General features: G+C 43.8%; 2 protein-coding genes across 3 annotated transcripts; one reads left to right on the forward strand and one right to left on the reverse strand.

Moving 5' to 3' along the window:
* The first annotated feature begins 1,112 nt into the window (after window positions 1-1,112).
* On the forward strand, window positions 1,113-8,033 carry LOC104000539 (transcription factor LHW). Of its 2 annotated transcripts, XM_065086414.1 has the most exons (10): window positions 1,113-1,575; window positions 2,077-2,274; window positions 2,403-2,484; window positions 3,830-3,871; window positions 3,994-4,053; window positions 4,366-6,168; window positions 6,285-6,386; window positions 6,865-7,005; window positions 7,083-7,208; window positions 7,497-8,033. In XM_065086414.1, the coding sequence occupies exons 1-10, from the start codon at window positions 1,478-1,480 to the stop codon at window positions 7,653-7,655; spliced, it is 2,811 nt and encodes a 936-aa protein (XP_064942486.1). In that variant the 5' UTR covers window positions 1,113-1,477; the 3' UTR covers window positions 7,656-8,033. The 2 variants fall into 2 exon arrangements, with proteins under 2 accessions (XP_064942486.1, XP_064942487.1); XM_065086415.1 differs by lacking the exon at window positions 1,113-1,575 and having other exon boundaries at window positions 2,126-2,274; window positions 2,408-2,484.
* Window positions 8,034-8,569: 536 nt separating this feature from the next.
* Window positions 8,570-12,102, reverse strand: LOC135595474 (BEL1-like homeodomain protein 1). Its single transcript, XM_065086420.1, is given in 6 exon segments — window positions 8,570-8,983; window positions 8,986-9,709; window positions 9,793-9,853; window positions 9,935-10,299; window positions 10,394-11,413; window positions 11,845-12,102. Coding segments are annotated over 5 exon segments (2,007 nt in total). The 5' UTR covers window positions 11,192-11,413; window positions 11,845-12,102; the 3' UTR covers window positions 8,570-8,924.
* Between the last annotated feature and the right edge of the window lie 6,168 nt (window positions 12,103-18,270).

Genomic DNA, 18,270 nt, shown 5'->3' on the forward strand with positions numbered 1-18,270 from the left:
CACAGGGAATGAGACATCAGAGAAAAAGAGAACCTACATGGATCATCCACAACACAGGTCACTGTTGTGTCTGGAATTAGCTCTCTCTCACTTGGTCTATCTACACCCACTGTTGACAGCAACACCACTTGCTATGGATGACAAGAAGCATCCAACAACCATGAATCTAGTCAAGATTACAGTCTCTTTGGACTCCTCCCATTTTCCATCGAAACAGGATCATGCTCTAACTGTGGCATTCCTGCACTCCGCTGATCCTGATGTGACTCCCCAGGGGTTGATCCTCCCATCTCACAGAGATGGGATTCATATATCATTCACTTTCATGCTTTCATATCTTAGGTGGGGGGGCAACTTTTCATGATATAAATAAATGGCATCCATATTTTAAGTCATTAAATAATGGAAAAAAAGCCCCCCCTTTTTACAACCACAAAACTCAGCCACAACAAAGACCAGTGGGAAGAAGCAAAAGAACAAATGCATCACAACCAACCTTCGTCGTCAAAAGGAGAAAGGCTAAAGTATTCGGTAGATTAAACAAAAGGTCGACAGCAGCCACTCGGGTGTCAGACCTCTTTGCCCTCCTTCCAACGCCCCACTCACCGCCATTTACTTAGAAAAATTGATCCCATCCTTCCTCCCCCCACCATTAAAAGACTACATGATTACTTATTATACATACATAAAAAAGGCTTGCTTTTCGAAAGCCCCCTCAGTGGCTCCCCTCGTAAATTAGTTCAAACTTAGAGGTTCAAAACAAATCCCCTGAAAGCTATTCACGATCTAAATGCGGATCAATATTACTGTCGCGCGTGTAAGATTTCTGTGCGGGAGCTATCCCGCCGTCCGTGTGCTGCGAAACCAATCTCAAGGATTGCGTGCCAAGATCGCTGGTTATCTACGAAGAGATCGATGTAGAAGTCGTTGCTTTGTTTACCCGATACGCATACTCGTGTTTTTATTGGACAAGAATGTTTGTCTCTGTGGGACCCACGAAAGGGGTGCAATTTTTGGGACCTTAAGTTCCGGTTTTGCCCCCGAATGATGACGATGGAGCTCTTTAAAGAAAACTGTTTCTTAGCGAGGCTGCTGCTTCTGTTCACTCTTCTCTCCTGTCGTTTGGAGGAGGCGTTCCAAGAACTCCCTTGAGTGCTCGAGCTCGTCGATGGGTGGCCGGAGACCGGCGGCTGAGGAGGAGGGGAGGGCGGCGAGGGGGAGGAAGAGGGGCGGCGGGCTGCGGACCATGCAGGCGGGACGGGGCTCTTGCCGCGGCAGCTAGGCTCTCTCGGATTGCCGAAGCCGGCGGCATCCACCTTTTCTCTCTCTAAGCTCCTCCTCCTCCTCCTCCTCCTCTTCTTTCTCTTGGTTTTGGCTTCAAGTCGCCTTCTTGCTTTGGGTTTGGCGGCAAAAGTTGGGTTCTTTATTTTTGGTTGGGCCGAGCGAGTGCGGTCGTTGGGTCTCTCCTCGCGGATCGATGGGAGTGCCGCTGAGAGAGGCTCTGAGGCGACTGTGCCTTGAGTTCGGGTGGTCGTACGCGGTTTTCTGGAGGGTCACCGGCTTCGGGAGTCCAATGTAAGTTCGAAAGATCGATCGCGATCATGTCTTTTATTGCGTGGTAGTGTTAAAAGTCGCCTTTGCGGAACTTGATGAATTAGGAAAGGTTTCTACTTTATGATAGTCTATTGAGTAATTGATGGATAGTTATTGCTTAAATATTCATGACTCAGATAAGATTATTCTGTGCTTATTTGGCTATCTTTGAAATAAAAGGACGATTTTTATGTTTTTATTCTGTTTTTTCACTTACCTTTCTCTTCGATTGACGTATGGAGATATAAAGTGATTTCAAGATTTCCATGACAGAAGCTGGTAAAAAGTTTTGATCTTGGAGTTAGGTCTTGCTTGATGATATTATGACAGCTTTGGTCTATTGTGAGATTTCTGTAATGTTGCCGTTTGGCTGTGATCTTAGTATGAGTGAAAGCATGCAATCCTGATTTATTTTTCTTCCCTAAGCTTTTGAATTAGATGTTCTGATTCTTGTTTTATGGAACCTTTTGTGAAACTTGGCAGGCATTTGATCTGGGAAGATGGGTATTGTGACCAGAACCCGGGCATGCCTAGGTCTAAAGTTTCAGAGTTGCTACTTAAGGAACAGGGAGTGATTAAAAGCACTGACTCGTTCTTGGAGTTAGGCTGTCAAGCAGATGATGGACTAGGTGTTCTGGTTCACAAGATTATGGCATCCCAGGTCCATGTTGTTGGAGATGGGTGTGTGGATTTGCATCTTGTCATTCTTGGTTTTGGCTTCTTTTTTTCCTTAAACTTTGTCTTCTTCTAAGTTGCAATGGGCTTCTCTGTCTTTTTTGAGGGTTACTTAATGGACTTCTTTATTTCAGGTTAGTAGGACATGCAGCTTCAATGGGAAAACATCAGTGGATCAATCAGAATAACCTTGATAAATTTGGCTTCGTATCCAAGGTATCCCTCTTGATGTTTTCATTATCCAGTTAGAGGTTCAACAAAGGATCATAAGTTTCTTGTGTTTGTTTAGGCGGGCAGTGAAATCTGCAACACATTGTAGTTACCACTTGTGTGCATTAATCATCTAGTCAGTTCTGCAACACATTGGATAGTTCAGAGGTGTTGTGTTTCTGTTCATGGTTCTTGATAACGATATATATGCTATAGTATTATCTTGTTGCACTCTCTTGTGGTTCTTAAAAGGTGTAGATCTATTAAGATAATACGTATATATTACCACTTGACTAAATGGTTTTTTTTTACTATGTTTGGTCTGAACCAGATTCTGGTTTGGTGGAATCAATTGTTACTGCAAACTCAAAAAAGAAATAAAAATGATTTCACTGAGTGCTAAAGAATTGAGGTTGGATCTTAGCAGAAATCTACAAATTCTAGAATGCATTTTGTAACCGAGTATAGAGCACATTATTCTTGAATTAGGTTACGCAACGTCTGTACCATAACTAAGAGAACTATTAATATTAACAAATCTTAACCCTTGGTCTAAGGCACAAAGCTACTTTTTCCCCTTAATTTTCGATATATTTTTTGTGGTTGGGCCTATACCTCTTGCCGAGGTTTGCAATTTCAGTCCATACCAACGTACCGAGCCTTGCTCGGTACGGTATATACCGAGGCATACCGACGGTATGCCATAGCGTACTGAGCGGTACACTTAAAATAGCTGAAAACACTAATATTGTATTAGTGTTTTCAGCTATTTTAGCTAAAATAGCTAAAAAGTCAGTAACAGTCGAAATCGATTATTACCGCTTGGTACAGGTCGGTAACAATAAAAATCAACTGGTCCTACCCAATACAAGTCGGTAACGATCGAAATTTCGACCATTACCGCCCGATAAAGGGTGGTCTACATGCCAAGAGGCTCTTGGACTAGTACATACCGCCTGTACCGAGCAGTAGACATCGAAATTAGAAACCATGGCTCTTGCGATGACCCTTGGTCAATTTTGATTTCCCTTGTTTATATCTTGTAACCATATAGATTGAAACAGTCATTCATTGAATCCACAATTAGGAATAGTTCCATTATGTTGCTCAGTGATACTTGAAAATCTGGTTATATATGTATGCCTATCATCTAGTAACTAGTATTCCAGTCAGCTTTTGTGTTGGGTCTCTCACATTTATTCCACATCTGGATTCCTTTATTGAACATCTGGTATTGCTATCTTGATCAAGCCCTTGTTCAAAATAATCTAATACCTCCTGATTTTCTGTAAAAACTTTAATTATAGTGCTTGATGACATTCTTAGCTGATGTAATCATATTATTTTTCAGGGTTTTGCTGATATGAACTGCCAAGTTTTAGCAGGCATTCAGGTCAGAGTTTTCTCTAGACATTTCTTGTTATTCTCACTTTATTTCTTCTTCTGTGATCATGGTTATACTGTGCTATTTGCTGTTATTCTTAACTGATGTGCTGATGAGTTGCATGTTTGCAGACAGTCGTAGTTGTTCCTGTGCTTCCCTTTGGAGTCATACAACTTGGTTCTACCCAAATGGTACATCGACTTCCAATCCATTTCAGTTATAATAACAAGTTGCAAGTAGATCCTGACTAAGATCTTTCATAAACAACTACAATGGAGGAAAAAACATAACGTGCAATGTTCAGCAGTTTTATATTTTTGGTTATGATTGTGTGTTGCTGGCATGCCTGCTCCTCTGTTCAGACAAATTTTCACATGAGAATTACACTACTGAATTCAGATGAATATTCTTATAGTCAAAAGTCAGAAGCTTTTTCTTGTCATAGTCGGTGTCTTCTGATCTGCGTGTGTAAATCTGGAACTTAATTTTACCCTTGACTGCAGGTTCTGGAAAACATCGAGTTTGTTGATCATGTGAAAAGTTTGTTAATAAAGCTAAAGTGTGGACCAAGGGCTCTTTCGTCTGATATCACTCAGAAAGCTTTGCAGGAAAAAAGTCAAATATATTCTTCACCTGGCAAGCTGATTTCTGGTTGCCAATCTACAGATGTTTGCACTAGGGTAGACAACATATGGCCTATCACTGCTGGTGGATGCTGCTCTGGGCTCACCAGTCCTCCTGCTCCAAAATCTTTTACTGAATCCTTATCTTCAGTATCATCACAATTAAATAAAAAACATCAGTCCGCTGTTCGTGAAGTGATGTCAAGCAAACAGACACTGAAAACCACAGATACTTTAGGTAAATCCCCTGTGCAAAGTACTCAGGACAGATTTTGCAAACTAGATATGGACCGTGTCCGGCAGGTACCACCAGCTGATATGGGCTCTGAATGTCAAAATGAGTCTTCTACTTTGAACTCAGTTCTCTTATCTGATAGCTTGAAAGCCCTGGAAGAAGAACTCATGTTAACATCAGCTCTGGGAGCAATAGAAACTACCAACAATTTACCTACTTCACTGGAAGAGGCCAAGAATTCTCCATTAAATCTTAAAAGTGTATCATCCAACAATTCGGATAAATTTGGTAGTGTTGGTTTTCTTTCCTTTGGAGTTAATGGATGCTCAAATTCATGTGCTAATGTATCTGCACATGGGATACCTCCGGTTCTACTCCAAACAAGCTATTCACTCAGAAATCCAGGTATTTCAGAAGTTTCTGAGACTGACCAGCCTTTCCCCATCAACAAAGTTTCTCATGGTGTGTCAAATGCAGGAACACTAAAAGAAAACAATGATTTAGTTGAAGCTTCTTGTATCCTATCATCTGGATCTGATACACGGGCTTCTTGCTCAGACTTGCTTCCTGAAATTTTTCAAAGCAATCTAGATCTTGTTTGGCGAGATCAAAGATGCAAAAATGTTTGTCATGAGCCAAATGTTACTTGTCCAGTTGATAACTGTAGTAATGTGCAATATTTGACTGAATACAAGCCTCTACATACACCAAAGAATGATACTTTACTGTTGCCTCTGGAATTTGCTTCAAGCTGTGATCTATTTTCTATGTTGGGTTTTGGCCAGAGGACACATTGCTCAAATGGCAGTTTGGATGATGTTTTAGAGCATAAGGACAGTGCAAGTTCTTGCAAACTGGGTACACATATGCCTAAGCTCCCAACAGATTCAGATGCTTGTCCTGTCGTTGGTTCGAGTGATCAGATCTCTTGTTCTGGGCTATTTTCCGCAGCTGACAGTGATCAACTACTGGATGCCATAGTCCCAAAGGTCAACCCAAAAGCCAAGCAGGAGACAGATGATGACCTTTCTTTTAAGGCTTCCTTATCCAAAAATCATAGTTCTCATTATGCTGGATCTCCTGATCATGGCCAAGTACACTTGTCAAAGCAAAGCAAAGATGGACTTGTTGGTTTTCTTCCCGTACCAGTGAAAACTGAGCCTGCAAGCTCAAGTTATGGCAAATCTTCATGTAGCTTTGAGGAAGTTGGAGAATACCCTCAAAATTCTGGGCTTCATAGATCTCAGATCAGCGCAAGGGTTGAAAATATTCAGAATGTTAAATATGAGTTTGTGTCAGATTCAGATAGCAAAAAAGTTGCTGACTTAGGAAAGTTGAATCGTAAGAGGCCTAGACCTGGAGAGAGTCCTAGACCAAGACCCAAAGATCGACAGATGATACAAGACCGTATCAAGGAGCTTCGAGAAATAGTGCCAAACGGCTCAAAGGTGAACTTGTGTCTGTTTAAACTTGAAGCATGCATAAATTTCTGAATTGTGCTTTTTGGTGGTGCTTTAGTCCAATACTGACATTTTATTTTCTTCCCTTATTGATGATGGAGCAGTGTAGCATTGATGCTTTACTGGAAAAGACCATCAAGCATATGCTCTTCTTGCAGAGTGTAACAAAGCATGGTGACAAACTGAAGGTCACTGGCGAACCCAAGGTATCTGACACTGCAGTCAATTCGTTATTTGTCTATATTGTTTGATTCATTTAAAGCTTCTTAAATATTACTAGCTAATCTTTTGACAACCTACTAGCGCATAAACAATGTGTTAGACAATTGAGATTTCTATGAGAGAAACCTTTTGATTGCTGTTGGATGTTTCTTCTGACTTAAATTCTGTTGAAAACTGGATAGTGTATGAATCAGAAAAATTAATTATGGAGTTCTTTGTGATTCTGTTCTATATTTAAGTGGGCTAAGTCAGCAAATGTTATCTGTGTGGGTTATTTATCTCTTGTGGTAAGCATGTGGCATGGTAACAGTTCTGTCTTTGGTCACATGGTCTTATTAAAGCTGCCATATCTTTTGTGATTTCCCTTCTGTCATATTCTGGGATCAGATGTCATAAGACCATTTATTTATCGTACTTGAGGCAACTATTCTTAGTGTCATTGTTTACTTGTTCCACATACAGATCAGCAATAAGGAAGGTGGTTTGCTCTTGAAAGACAACTTTGACGGAGGTGCAACATGGGCATTTGAGGTTGGAACTCAACCTACAATCTGTCCCATTGTGGTGGAGGATCTGAACCCACCTCGTCAAATGCTTGTAGAGGTAAATGATTTCTCCTTTTGCTTGCTTTTCATCAACTTTTAGCAAGTGAAGAGAATGATTTAAAATGTTCTTCACAGATGCTCTGTGAGGATCGGGGTTTCTTTCTGGAGATTGCTGACTTCATCAGGGGATTGGGACTGACCATCTTAAAAGGGGTGATGGAAGCACGGAAAAATAAAGTATGGGCACGTTTCGCCGTGGAGGTACCACCAAGAGTCTGGCTTACAAGCATTTTGCCATTAATATGTGCCACCAAGAAAACAAATGCACTAATGCTACTCCCACACATGTGAATTTGTTTTCTTACTCTTTCCTGTGGTTCCACAACCAGCATCCCATGGATGGCTACCTCACCTGCGATGCCAAATGCATAAAATGTGGTGTTGGTGTAGCATTTTCTCCACAGATATACTGATGATTCCTAATTTGTGGTTACATCCAGCTATTTTGCATGTAATTAGTGTCTTACAAGCTGCATACTTTGTGCACAGGCAAACAGGGATATGACACGGATGGAGATATTCCTTTCACTAGTTCAACTGTTAGAACCTGCATCTGAAAGTGTCGCGGCACCATCATCAGCTGCTGCTAACATCAACACAGCACCTACTGTGTTCCACCAAACTTCAGTGCCTGCAAGGGTCGTCTGATCATCGTCAGCGAGAGTAATCAGCACCGTCATTCCATTCGGAAAAAAGGCTAAGAGCGGGGTCAGCTTCTCCTGCCATGACTAGCTTTCCAAAATCCACTGGTCAGGAAAGACATTCTTGTTCAGGGCTATTCCAGCTCCATTGTTGGCAAGCCGAAGCCCTTTGGTCAGCTTTTGTGGATGCTCATTTCTCCTATCTTCATGTTCACTTCCTCAAAGAAAGTAACCTTCTTGGCATCTCTTGTTTGGAAAGCCAGAGAAGTGAATACTCTTTTGCTTCTTGTGGTAACTTGGTGAACTTGTTTGGGAAGGAAAAGAAGTTAAGAGAACATCAGCATCCATGAATGAGAATTGGGATAAGCTATTTTTATGCTGTCAATCTGTCCATATTCCCCTTTTTCTTTTTTGTTGCAAAAGTAGAGAGTGGAATTCCTCCTCACCTCCATATTCTTGACTGCAGTCAGTGAGTATAACACCCTTCTCAGTGTGGTGTAGGCATGTAGCCCAAACAATGATCTTCCCAACCCCTATATTCTACCATGCTTTATTCCTGTGATGAATCCATTCTTCTAGTCGACAAGTGTCTGAAGTCTTCTTCTGCGTGTATGACTTCGATCATAGTCTCCAGGCTTCTTTGCTCGCATCGATTATCCATAGTCGTAAATTTAAGATCTATCACCTATGCAACAATATAAATAAATCGAGTGCATGTGAGATGAGAGAACCCTACAAAATCTGATCATGAATGGACTGACAGCACCACTGCCGGAATCTCCAAATCCACCAACTTCGATCATCATCAACACACAGAAACATGGCAAGAAAAAGCTTCCAGCGTTGCATGGCGCAGATGTAACATACTGTTTGCATGCAGACAAACCAAGTACGTGGAGGGGTGCAACTGCAACATGTAGATTCACAGATACAACATGTATTTGTATTAAAATCTTCCATATGGATGATTGTTATCTAAAGTCTCAAATGAGTAATACATTATCATTCCTAAACTTCATGCACTAATTAAGCTCCAGCATACCCCAATCTTATGATTCTATGTAGTATATAAGACCCTGTAATCTGATACTTCTCTTCTATACTCTACCACTTCACTCCTATAAGCACTCCCATTTGAGTTGTAGAGATGATGGCATGAAGAGAGCTACATCTCTCTTCCCCCATAACTCGCTAACCACTACTTTACAGGCAACATATTACAACATCCAAATCCACTATAGAGAGAGAGAGAGAGAGAGAGAGAGAGATGCACTAATCAGCCTATGAGTTCTGGTAGTAGTTGAGCAGAAAACCTCTCTCTGCCCTGAACGCTGCTGCATTGGAAGAATGCGCCACCGCTGCATTGTTGTTGAGGCTGCAGTAGTCACCAGCTTCGGTGTTCATCTCCACCCTCCTCCCCATCTGCATGCTCTCGCTGGATAGAAACGATGGTTGTGCTCCTGATAGGGGAAGACTCGCGCTGTGTTGAAGCCCAAGAGTGAGGGAGACGCCGTTGCCGGAGAACCTCGGAGCGAATTGCTCTGCGTCGAACCTTCCGAGCTCCCCTCCGATCGGATACGCCCCATAGCTGCCGCCATGGCTGGTGTTGCCTGGTATCAGCGGGTACCCTTGTTCCCCTCCCCTGTGTCTTCCGTCGATGAGTTTCATCAAGATGTCTTGGTTGTTCGTCTCGTCCGGCTTCACTTCGATCCCGATGGAGTGTGCCACGGAATTCACGTGCCTCTTGGCCTTCTTGATCGACGGTTGTTCGATCGCGTCCTTGTCGTGGAACGCTGGGCTTTGGCCGTGCGCGAAGGATGACGGCTGCACCGCTGCCAAGGTTTGATTCGGATCAATCTTGAGGCTCTCGGATGGCGCCGTCCCTGTCGGGCTGCCTTCTTGTTGAGCGTTGGACTTGGATGTGGAGCTGCCATTGGCGTCGCTCTTGCTTGCGTTCTCTTCGGAATTGTTCTGTTCTTGGTCTTTGAGCTCTTCCAAGTACATCTCCTCCACCATCGGCTTCCAGAGCCTCACTCTCGCGTTTATGAACCAATTGGAGACCTACAGCGAAGAAGAAGAACACCAAATTCCTTACCATAACCTTCAACATCATTACAGGAAAAAGATGACTTCCACAAAGTTACCTGGCTCCTCGTGAGCCCTGTTTGCTTAGCAAGCATGAGCTTGTCTGAATCCTTCGGATATCTGCAAATCATCCAGAAAGTCAGATTCACGAACATGTTAATGTCAGTGATAACATCGGAAGAGTTTGATCTGAGCACTTACGGGTGGAGGAAGTGTTCGAAGAGCCAAGCTCGGAGAATAGAAACAGAGCGCTCCGGCAGTCCTCTCTGAGGCCTCCAAGCATTCTGCTGGATCATTCCGAGCTGTTGGAGTGCCCGCTGCTGTCTCAGATGATGATCGATGAACCGAAGCCTGGAGCCTCCCGACTTGGAGTCTTCCTCTCCCAGACTCTTGCTGGTTTCTCGAATTTGGGCGGTGATAGCGTCCCGGAGACACCGGAATTGCTTTGATATCGTCCGAAGGGCCAGCGCGGTGTATGTTCTTGCTGATCCGTAGCCCGCAACAGCTTCGAATGAAGAGACCACGATTTGCATTTGGTGGTGGTACTGTCTGTACCTCTGTTCCACCTTCAGATTGCCCCAAAGGAAAGCCGAACAAGTAAATTGGCAGATCAAAGGCACAAACAACGAGGAAGAACGTCCTAATGTTTGATTCCATTACCTCCTCAAGCATGTTGATGAGCTTGGCCTTCTTCATCTGAAGTTCCTGCCTCTCTGCCGTCGTTAGATCTGCACCTCGCTTTGCGCTCGTGTTGCCCTCGGATGTTCCGGCGCCGGGATCTTTCAACTCTACGTTGCTGCTGTCGGCAGGATTCTTCAAAGGAGCTCCCTTGGCAGCCTCATCTTTAACCCCCTTCCCCACGTTCACCACCTCATCGAGCAGTTGCTGTGCTGCCTTCAGGTACTTGGTTCCCATCAGAAAGCTCTGCAGGCCCGAGCCGCCATTAGCAGCACCGGACGCCACGGACGCCGACGCCGCGATCTTCACCTCGTTGGCGGCGCTGGCCGGAGTTATCTCCTGCGCTGGAGCCACCATCTCGTGCGGAGAGAGGCTGAGGGACAGCCCTTGCTGCGCCGACGGCGCGGTGGAGGTGCGCCAGGGACCGAATTGCGACGCCATGTCCACCGGGTTGCTCGATGTCGCCGTCGTCCAAAGGTTGTAATGGGAGCGGGGGAGCAGGCCTTGTACGGCCGGCACATCATGGGAAGCATGGATCGGCTGCGAGCGGTGGGAGTCATGCGGCTGAGCCGCCGATTGGAGCGGGATTCCGACGAAATGCTGCTGCTGGCCAGTTTGTGCGAGGTTGATCGAGTTCACCGAGTTCATGGTCGAGTTCAGAAAGACCATGTTGGCCGGAGCGGCGGCGTCCGTGTAGCCGACGTAGCTGGGGTTCATGAGGTAGAGCGTCTGCAGCCCATCAGGCTGGATCTCCGGGGCACCATGGAAGTAGGTCGCCATCGACTACTGAATCTTTTTGGGGGAATTATTCCAACAATTTCTCTTGAAGTAGCGATCAAGATCAAGGCGTTCTAATCACACACACAGTGGACGCAGAAGAAGCCTCTACTTGAAGCCAGAAATCTATCACGCTTAGCCTAATCTTTGCTCGGTCAACGGCGATGCACCAGAACAAGCAACAGCAGCTCCACAGTGCTGCTTCCTCCTCCCTGTACTATTCGCCTGAAGAAAAAGCAATCAATCAACGAGGGTAGAGATCATGAACATGGATGATTGGATGAACGAAAACAATCAAAATTCATGTCACAAAAATGCCTCAACAGTAAAGGAATCCAACCACACCAAGGCAATACCGTTGACTTGCTAATCTTTCTACTAGCAAAGCTTTGATGGGGAAACCCCTCAAAGCAGGTAAGAGAAGAGCGTCTTGGTCGGATGAACCGACAAAATCGATGAGAAAGAAACAGCAGCCGTGATGGTAGAGTCGGACTCAGGCCATCGGTGGGGGAAGAACCCATTCTACAAAGAACTCGCTAGGACAAGAGGAGGAGGGGAAGAAGAGCAGAAGAGGAGATGGAGATCAGGTAGTAAAGAGAAAGGCAGGCAGCCATCTTTATCAGCTGAGATAACTGAATATTTCTTATGGGCAATACCTGAGAGAGATGAATTGCCATGAGCACGTGGGATGATGATATAAGAATGGAACTTTCGAAAGGTCTCTCTTCTTTCTTTGCCTCCCCCCTCTCTTTCTTAGGAGCTGCTACATGTTCTCCATCATGGATCTCCTTCTCAGAAGAAGTAAGCTGAGAGGTACAACAGATTTGAGTATAATAATCAAAGGAAAGGGAGGTTATTTCAAGCTCCAACTTCAGACTCTTATTCCACCTGCTCCATCTCCTCTCTCTCTCTCTCTGGAAAAGGAAAAGAAATAAAGAGACCATTTATAAGCCCTCAGGGAAAAGTGATGACATCTTTCACTAGCTAGCATTATCCATCACTAACCCTCGAATTGCTTTTCCTTTCCCATTGTACCTTCTTTCCTCTTTACTGAAAAATGGTAAAAGCTTTTGGAATGGGGATATGGGCAGAGTTTAAGCTATCATGCACCTAACAAAGAAGGCTGGGATGGGCGCAGAGGAGAGGAGAGGAGAGGAGAGTAGCTTGGGGGTGTGGTACCTGCGAGTGGAACAAAAGAAGGCAAGGTCCAGTCCGGTTGATTTGACGCACTCTTCTCCTCATCATTAGATGCAGGAGCATTTGATGGTGGGAAGAAAGATCCATATGCATGACAGATAGCCATAGATACGTTATTCTACAGAGACATGAGTAGTGTAATTCTGGAACGGGGGAGGAGAGAGAGAGAGAGGGCGAAGCTGTTAAAGAACTGACACCATTGTCAGAGGGAACAAACAGCTGCAAAACGAGGAAACGTCGACTTCCAAAGGTGACACTGTATGAAGGTTGTGGGAAGGATGGCAAGGGGGGATTCCCTCCTCCTCCTCTTCTTCTTCGTCTTCTTCTTATTCTTCTTCTTCTTCTTCTTCTTCTTCTCTGTCACTGGAATTCTTTTTCCCTCATCGCTACCTAATCCTTATATTCTTTACTTGTGGTTGGATGCCGGGGTTGGAAGATAAAGCAATTGAAAGCCAAGCAACCCAACCAACGACCGCCATTACGCCAGCAAAGCAAGAATATTATTTCTTTTCTTCTGGGAGAGACCGGACTTGGTACAGTGGATGTCTACCCAACAATGTGTAGTTTCTGATAGGGAAGGTGGTGTGGCCGAGGCTTCTACATTTCGACCTTATGCTCTTGTAAGGATGCCATGCCATGGAAATAGACACCAACATGCAACACAAAGGATCTCTCACTCTATGTGATGGATGGTGTTCATCTCATATCTCTCTCTACCTTTGAGTCAAGCACTTTTGTCTAAGCTTGGACAGCTTCGATAGTAATAACATTGGCACTTGTATCATCCCATTCTTTACTGCAGTTCCTCGTATTGGAATGCCACTTTTCTTTTGGGAAAGAGACCAGAGACTAAGATGGCATGCCCAATCTATGAGTTCTGTAACCCTATATAATATTTCAGGAACAAGACATCATGTGAGCTCATTTCCCTATCTCGAGATCATCAGAACTTGACAGCCATATATAAATATCATAACATTTTCTTGCAGTAAATTTAACTAATCCACGTGCAAAAAATCCATAGAGAGACAGAGAGAGAAAAAGAATAAAAACATAGAGCCTTATATTCCTCCCAATCTAAATGGTTTATACTGGCAATTTGGCAGCTTGTAGTAAATTATCTCCTGAATAGTGTTTTCTTTTGGAAATATAATGATCCATTTATTATGTGGATATACGTCCCATCATATATATTGTACAGAAACTATTAGTCTTCTGGTTTGCTTACCTATTACTTATAATAGGCAATGTTAGTGGGTAAAAGAAATGCTTCTTCTTCTTCTTCTTGTTCAAACTATGGAAATTAGATATGCGGCAAATGTTAATCGTATTAAACTCTTTTTATTTGAGGATTATTTCTCATAAAGATCAAATCATCGATACATAAACACACCAAAGACGATCGATATACGCTCTCAACCAGATCACAAAGAGATAATATTATCGTCCTATGGACAAGACTTTCAATACGACAATGGAGATGCAAAGGAAGATGAGGGACCATAGATAAGACCTTGGCAATATTAAATTGATCGGCTACCAGCTAATGATCTAGTGATTAAGTGCCTTCATAGTTTTATGTGCAGTGATTTAGATCTCATTTTTAGGTGGTGGGTTTCCTCCAACAACCATTGATAACTCACCAGCTACTTATTCTGGTAGGAACGGGAAGATTGAGCTCTTCAAAGAGGAGAAGTAATTCCAAGAAAGAAAGAGGCTGGATTCTCTGTCTTCGAAATCGTGGGAACAAATGTGGGGCCTCTCTTCATTAGCAACAAGCTGTGGGTTTCCGTGTTATGTCCTTTTGTGATCCCTTTTTTCTTTTGAGTAGTCATCCTGAAGACGCAACTCCGAGTCTCGTGATATTTTTTCCTCTATAGAGCTTCCACAGCCACAAAGCATATCTTGCAGCGTTGCACTACTCCTTGTTTATCTTTCTTTGGTGCCAATTACGCCGAGGGAAATTTATGATCTGACTGAGCTTTTTTGTGTGTACAATGTTCCCAGCTGCGACACTTTTTCTCCCTCACTAGCCACAATCTTCTTTAATGGATGCAAATAGCACATGTTTTCATCGAAGTATGAGGCCGCTGTGGAGTTGCATGCCAAGTCAAAAGGCTCCACAAAAGGATGAAGTAGATGATGAGGACGGGGTATCAACTCGGACCCATCTCCAAGTTCCGGATGATCATGGCAAATGAAACGAGACTCGATCTGCCGTGGGATGCATGTACAGACTTTTACACCCTTTTTATTACAGACCATTCTCATGTAAATGACGGAGACCATGTCGTGGGCTGCTATCTGAATCCTTTCCCCTCCTTCGGCTGTGGTGGGGGCAACATGCTCTTACACAAGGCGTCATGGCTGCAGTTCTCTGTCGTCCCTGTAAATGTAGACTTGAAAGAAAGCCAAATGTGCAGTAGGGAGGGAGAGAAGATAAGAGGGGGAACTGTAGCACTGCAGTGCGATACTGTGTTCGGATGAGAGTATGCCGGTGCTGTCTCTAAATTAAGGAGCCACGCACAGCGCTATCTCGATTAGCTTCAGTCGATCCGATTCGTGTGTACCCAATCATGGAGAGGAGAGACATGATACTTAAACTTGCTCCTCAGGATCGACCGATCTGCACCCACGTGAACGGGACTCGGTGGCTCCCCGTGGTTGGTTCCCTTATCGATCTCACAGGACAACCCTTCCGAGCTTTTCGCTGATCTCATGCATGTAGTAAAAAGGCTGAAGCTTTTCTTTTATTTTCCTTGAAGAAGCTTTCTGTGCGTGTATTGATTCATTTAGTGACAGCCCCGCTGCTATTAAATTCTGTGTGTCAGAAAGGTCGTCGATCAAACCAAACCTTGAATGCTCTTCGTCTGAGATGGCAGCCCATCGGCAGACATTGCAGCCTGCGCACCTCGAACCATCTCTCTCCCCACACTGTTCCGGGAGATCTATTGGTCAACCGCTGGGGACAGCGCGAATGCATCAATGCTACTTTCTCTTCGTACTCACACGAAGCATGTCTGGCTCCGAGGAGAAGAGAGAGAGAGAGAGAGAGAGAGAGAGAGAGAGAGAGAGAGAGAGATGACTACGCTCTTGCCGCCTCGTACGGAGGGGTGGGTGGGAGCGCCGGCGAGCACCGCGACGAAATCTATCCGCAAGCGCGCGAAGGGTGGTGGTGGTCACACGTCGCCCCGGGGCCCCAACTAATTGTCCGCGGGGCCCACCGCGTCGACGGGAGAGGGCTGGGGGACACGTAACGCTGTCGGGTCCCACAACGACGCGTACGGTTCCCGCGCCCTCCTCGAGACGTCGGACCGCTACGGGTGTAGCGGGCGCTGCAGGGGATCCGGCCGAGCCGACGCGACGCGGGACGGTAGGACCGAGGAGGATTCGGTGGGTGCAGGGCCCTCGGCGGTGACGTGCGGGTCCCGCCGCGGCCAGAAGTCAAGCCCGCGACCAATGGGAGAGCAGCGGCCGCGCGTGGCCGTCTCCACTTCGACCCGCCGTCGTTGTCGGTGGCCGCCCCCATCTCCATCTTTTTTTTATTCCCATTATTATTTCCAGAATTCAATAATCAGATCTCACCTTATCTCGTATCTTTTGGATCGTTTCCATGACGATTTTCGACACGAGGAATGCACAGGTTTCCCTCAGCTTCCATGCAATCCAAACACCTACCCACATAGACAAGTCGGAGGGGATTTGCTATGTGGAGTCCAGTGGCAATGAACACGCAAATGGATCAGGACAACACATGCTCTTCCATCGTGTTGTGTTTGCTTGGGACTTAAAGCATTAATCATGATGCCATCTCTTTTGGTCTCTGCCACAATTTCCTTTGCTCTCAAACACACAACATGGATGAGATCATGACAGGGCTGCCGATTGGATCGATGAATCGATCCCAAGATGAATTTGATGCTACTTGCTCTTTCCAAATTGTTATCGAGCGTTAATAAAATATTTCTCTCTAAATCGCTTATAAATCTCAGAAAGGATAAGAGATATATAATTCTTATAAGCGAGATGTTAATAAGAAGGGTAAAAAAAATTATATTATGTATATAGTTTCTCATGTGTTATGAAGGGAAGTAAGTACGATATGGGTATAGAGATCCAATTGCATTCAATGTGAATCACAAAGTACATCACTTTTTATGGGTGGGTGTCATTGGCATTGAATATAGGACCCAAAAAAATGGTGTGGATTTTGGTACAAGACTTGCATAGGCAAGTTTAGCACGTGTGTACACATGATTCATAGTTCGTGTTTGATAGCTTACGTTCATGCATGCTTGTGTTGTAATATGTACGACATGTCTATCTTAGGTTGAATAATACATTTTGGATCTTGAGATAAAGAAATGTAATAATAGATGTATGCTTGTGTAAGAATTGAAAGTACCTTCTATGGAAAAGAGTGGATGATAGATAGATCCATAGATAAGTGCTATATGTACTACACACACAGAGCTACGTGCAAGTCGTCAAGTTCTTGATTTACTATTGCAATGATGCAAGTTCAGACCCTCTCGATGATGCTAGCGTTAGGTGGAGAAGAAGATAAGAATGAAGATTTTGTAGGTATTCATAAGATCAGCATGTGATTCTTCTCGAGAAAATAGTACTGCTCCAGATGATGACACACGAAGACCATCATCAAGAGGAAGAAGAGAGGTCTTGTCTTGAAGGTTAGGAGGGGGGAGGGGAATCTAATCTAAACAACATTTGAATCCTTCCTTGGGGACATGTGTTCTCAAAGGAATTGACACTAGGATTAAACTATTGTCTCTCTCAACCATCTTGTTCCCATGAGTTTGAATTGTATTTTGAGCACTCACACACACACACACACAGATTACAAAGTAGCTAATGCACTCGCTGTTCGTGACTCATAGAACCTATAGGACAAGGTTGTAATCCATGGGAGGAGGAAAAGAATTAAAGGACGGGTTTGAGTAGTTATAATCATCTACTCTCATTAATAACCTTTGTTCTCATCCGAAAGAAAAGTAAAGCTCAAATGAAGTCTTCACTAATTAAGAGTCTCTTCTGTTGCAGAAAGTGATGTTTAGGGTTTGGACAAAGACAAACCCTATACCGTGTTTCGTGGGGCTTTGTCTCGGGTGGGTGGGTGGCCAAATCACTACTTCTCTTTTGCTTCTCAGCCTTTCTTTCAGTATCCATTCTCCACATTACATTATTAGCTCAATATTCCAAAATTTTATCCTAAAATTTTCCCTCTCTCTCTCTCTCTCTCTCTCTCTCTCTCTCTTTGCTTGAGTAATATATCATAGTACTTGAGATCATTCAAAAGATGCTCATCCAAAAGACACCAAAAAAAAAGCTAACACACCTCACCTTCCTGCTCTTTGGACCAAGATCAACATCGCAATATACGTCACTCGATGCATCATCATCGATCATCATCTCTCCTATTTTGTTGGATTATGATAGTAGTGATCGTAGTGGCAGTAGCTCCAAAGTTTGTCGAATCTAAGCTTAGTGGATGTTTATTAGTAATTCTAGATTTTTTTTTTCAAAGGATAAGAAGTGAAAATGAAATTCAATCCCATAAACTTACTATTAACATAGAATTTAAACATATATATCACTCTGTTACCCTAAAATTTAAAGGATTTCACGATATATATCACTCTATACATCATTATCGATGAATCGATTTTGTGTTTAACGAAATAATTATTGATAATATTTCACAATTCAAATATATGTGACTTTGTTAAGAAAAAAAAATCCGATGAATCGTTTGTACTCTCGAGATGAAATGGCTACTTACTATGTGGGGATATAACAACAACTCAATCATTTGTGATGCTAACATGGCTTTCTTCTTGGTGGCTCAAAAGCATGTAAGTGCAAAG

Source organism: Musa acuminata, chromosome BXJ1-10, assembly GCF_036884655.1.
Source record: "Musa acuminata AAA Group cultivar baxijiao chromosome BXJ1-10, Cavendish_Baxijiao_AAA, whole genome shotgun sequence".
Taxonomy (NCBI): domain Eukaryota; kingdom Viridiplantae; phylum Streptophyta; class Magnoliopsida; order Zingiberales; family Musaceae; genus Musa; species Musa acuminata.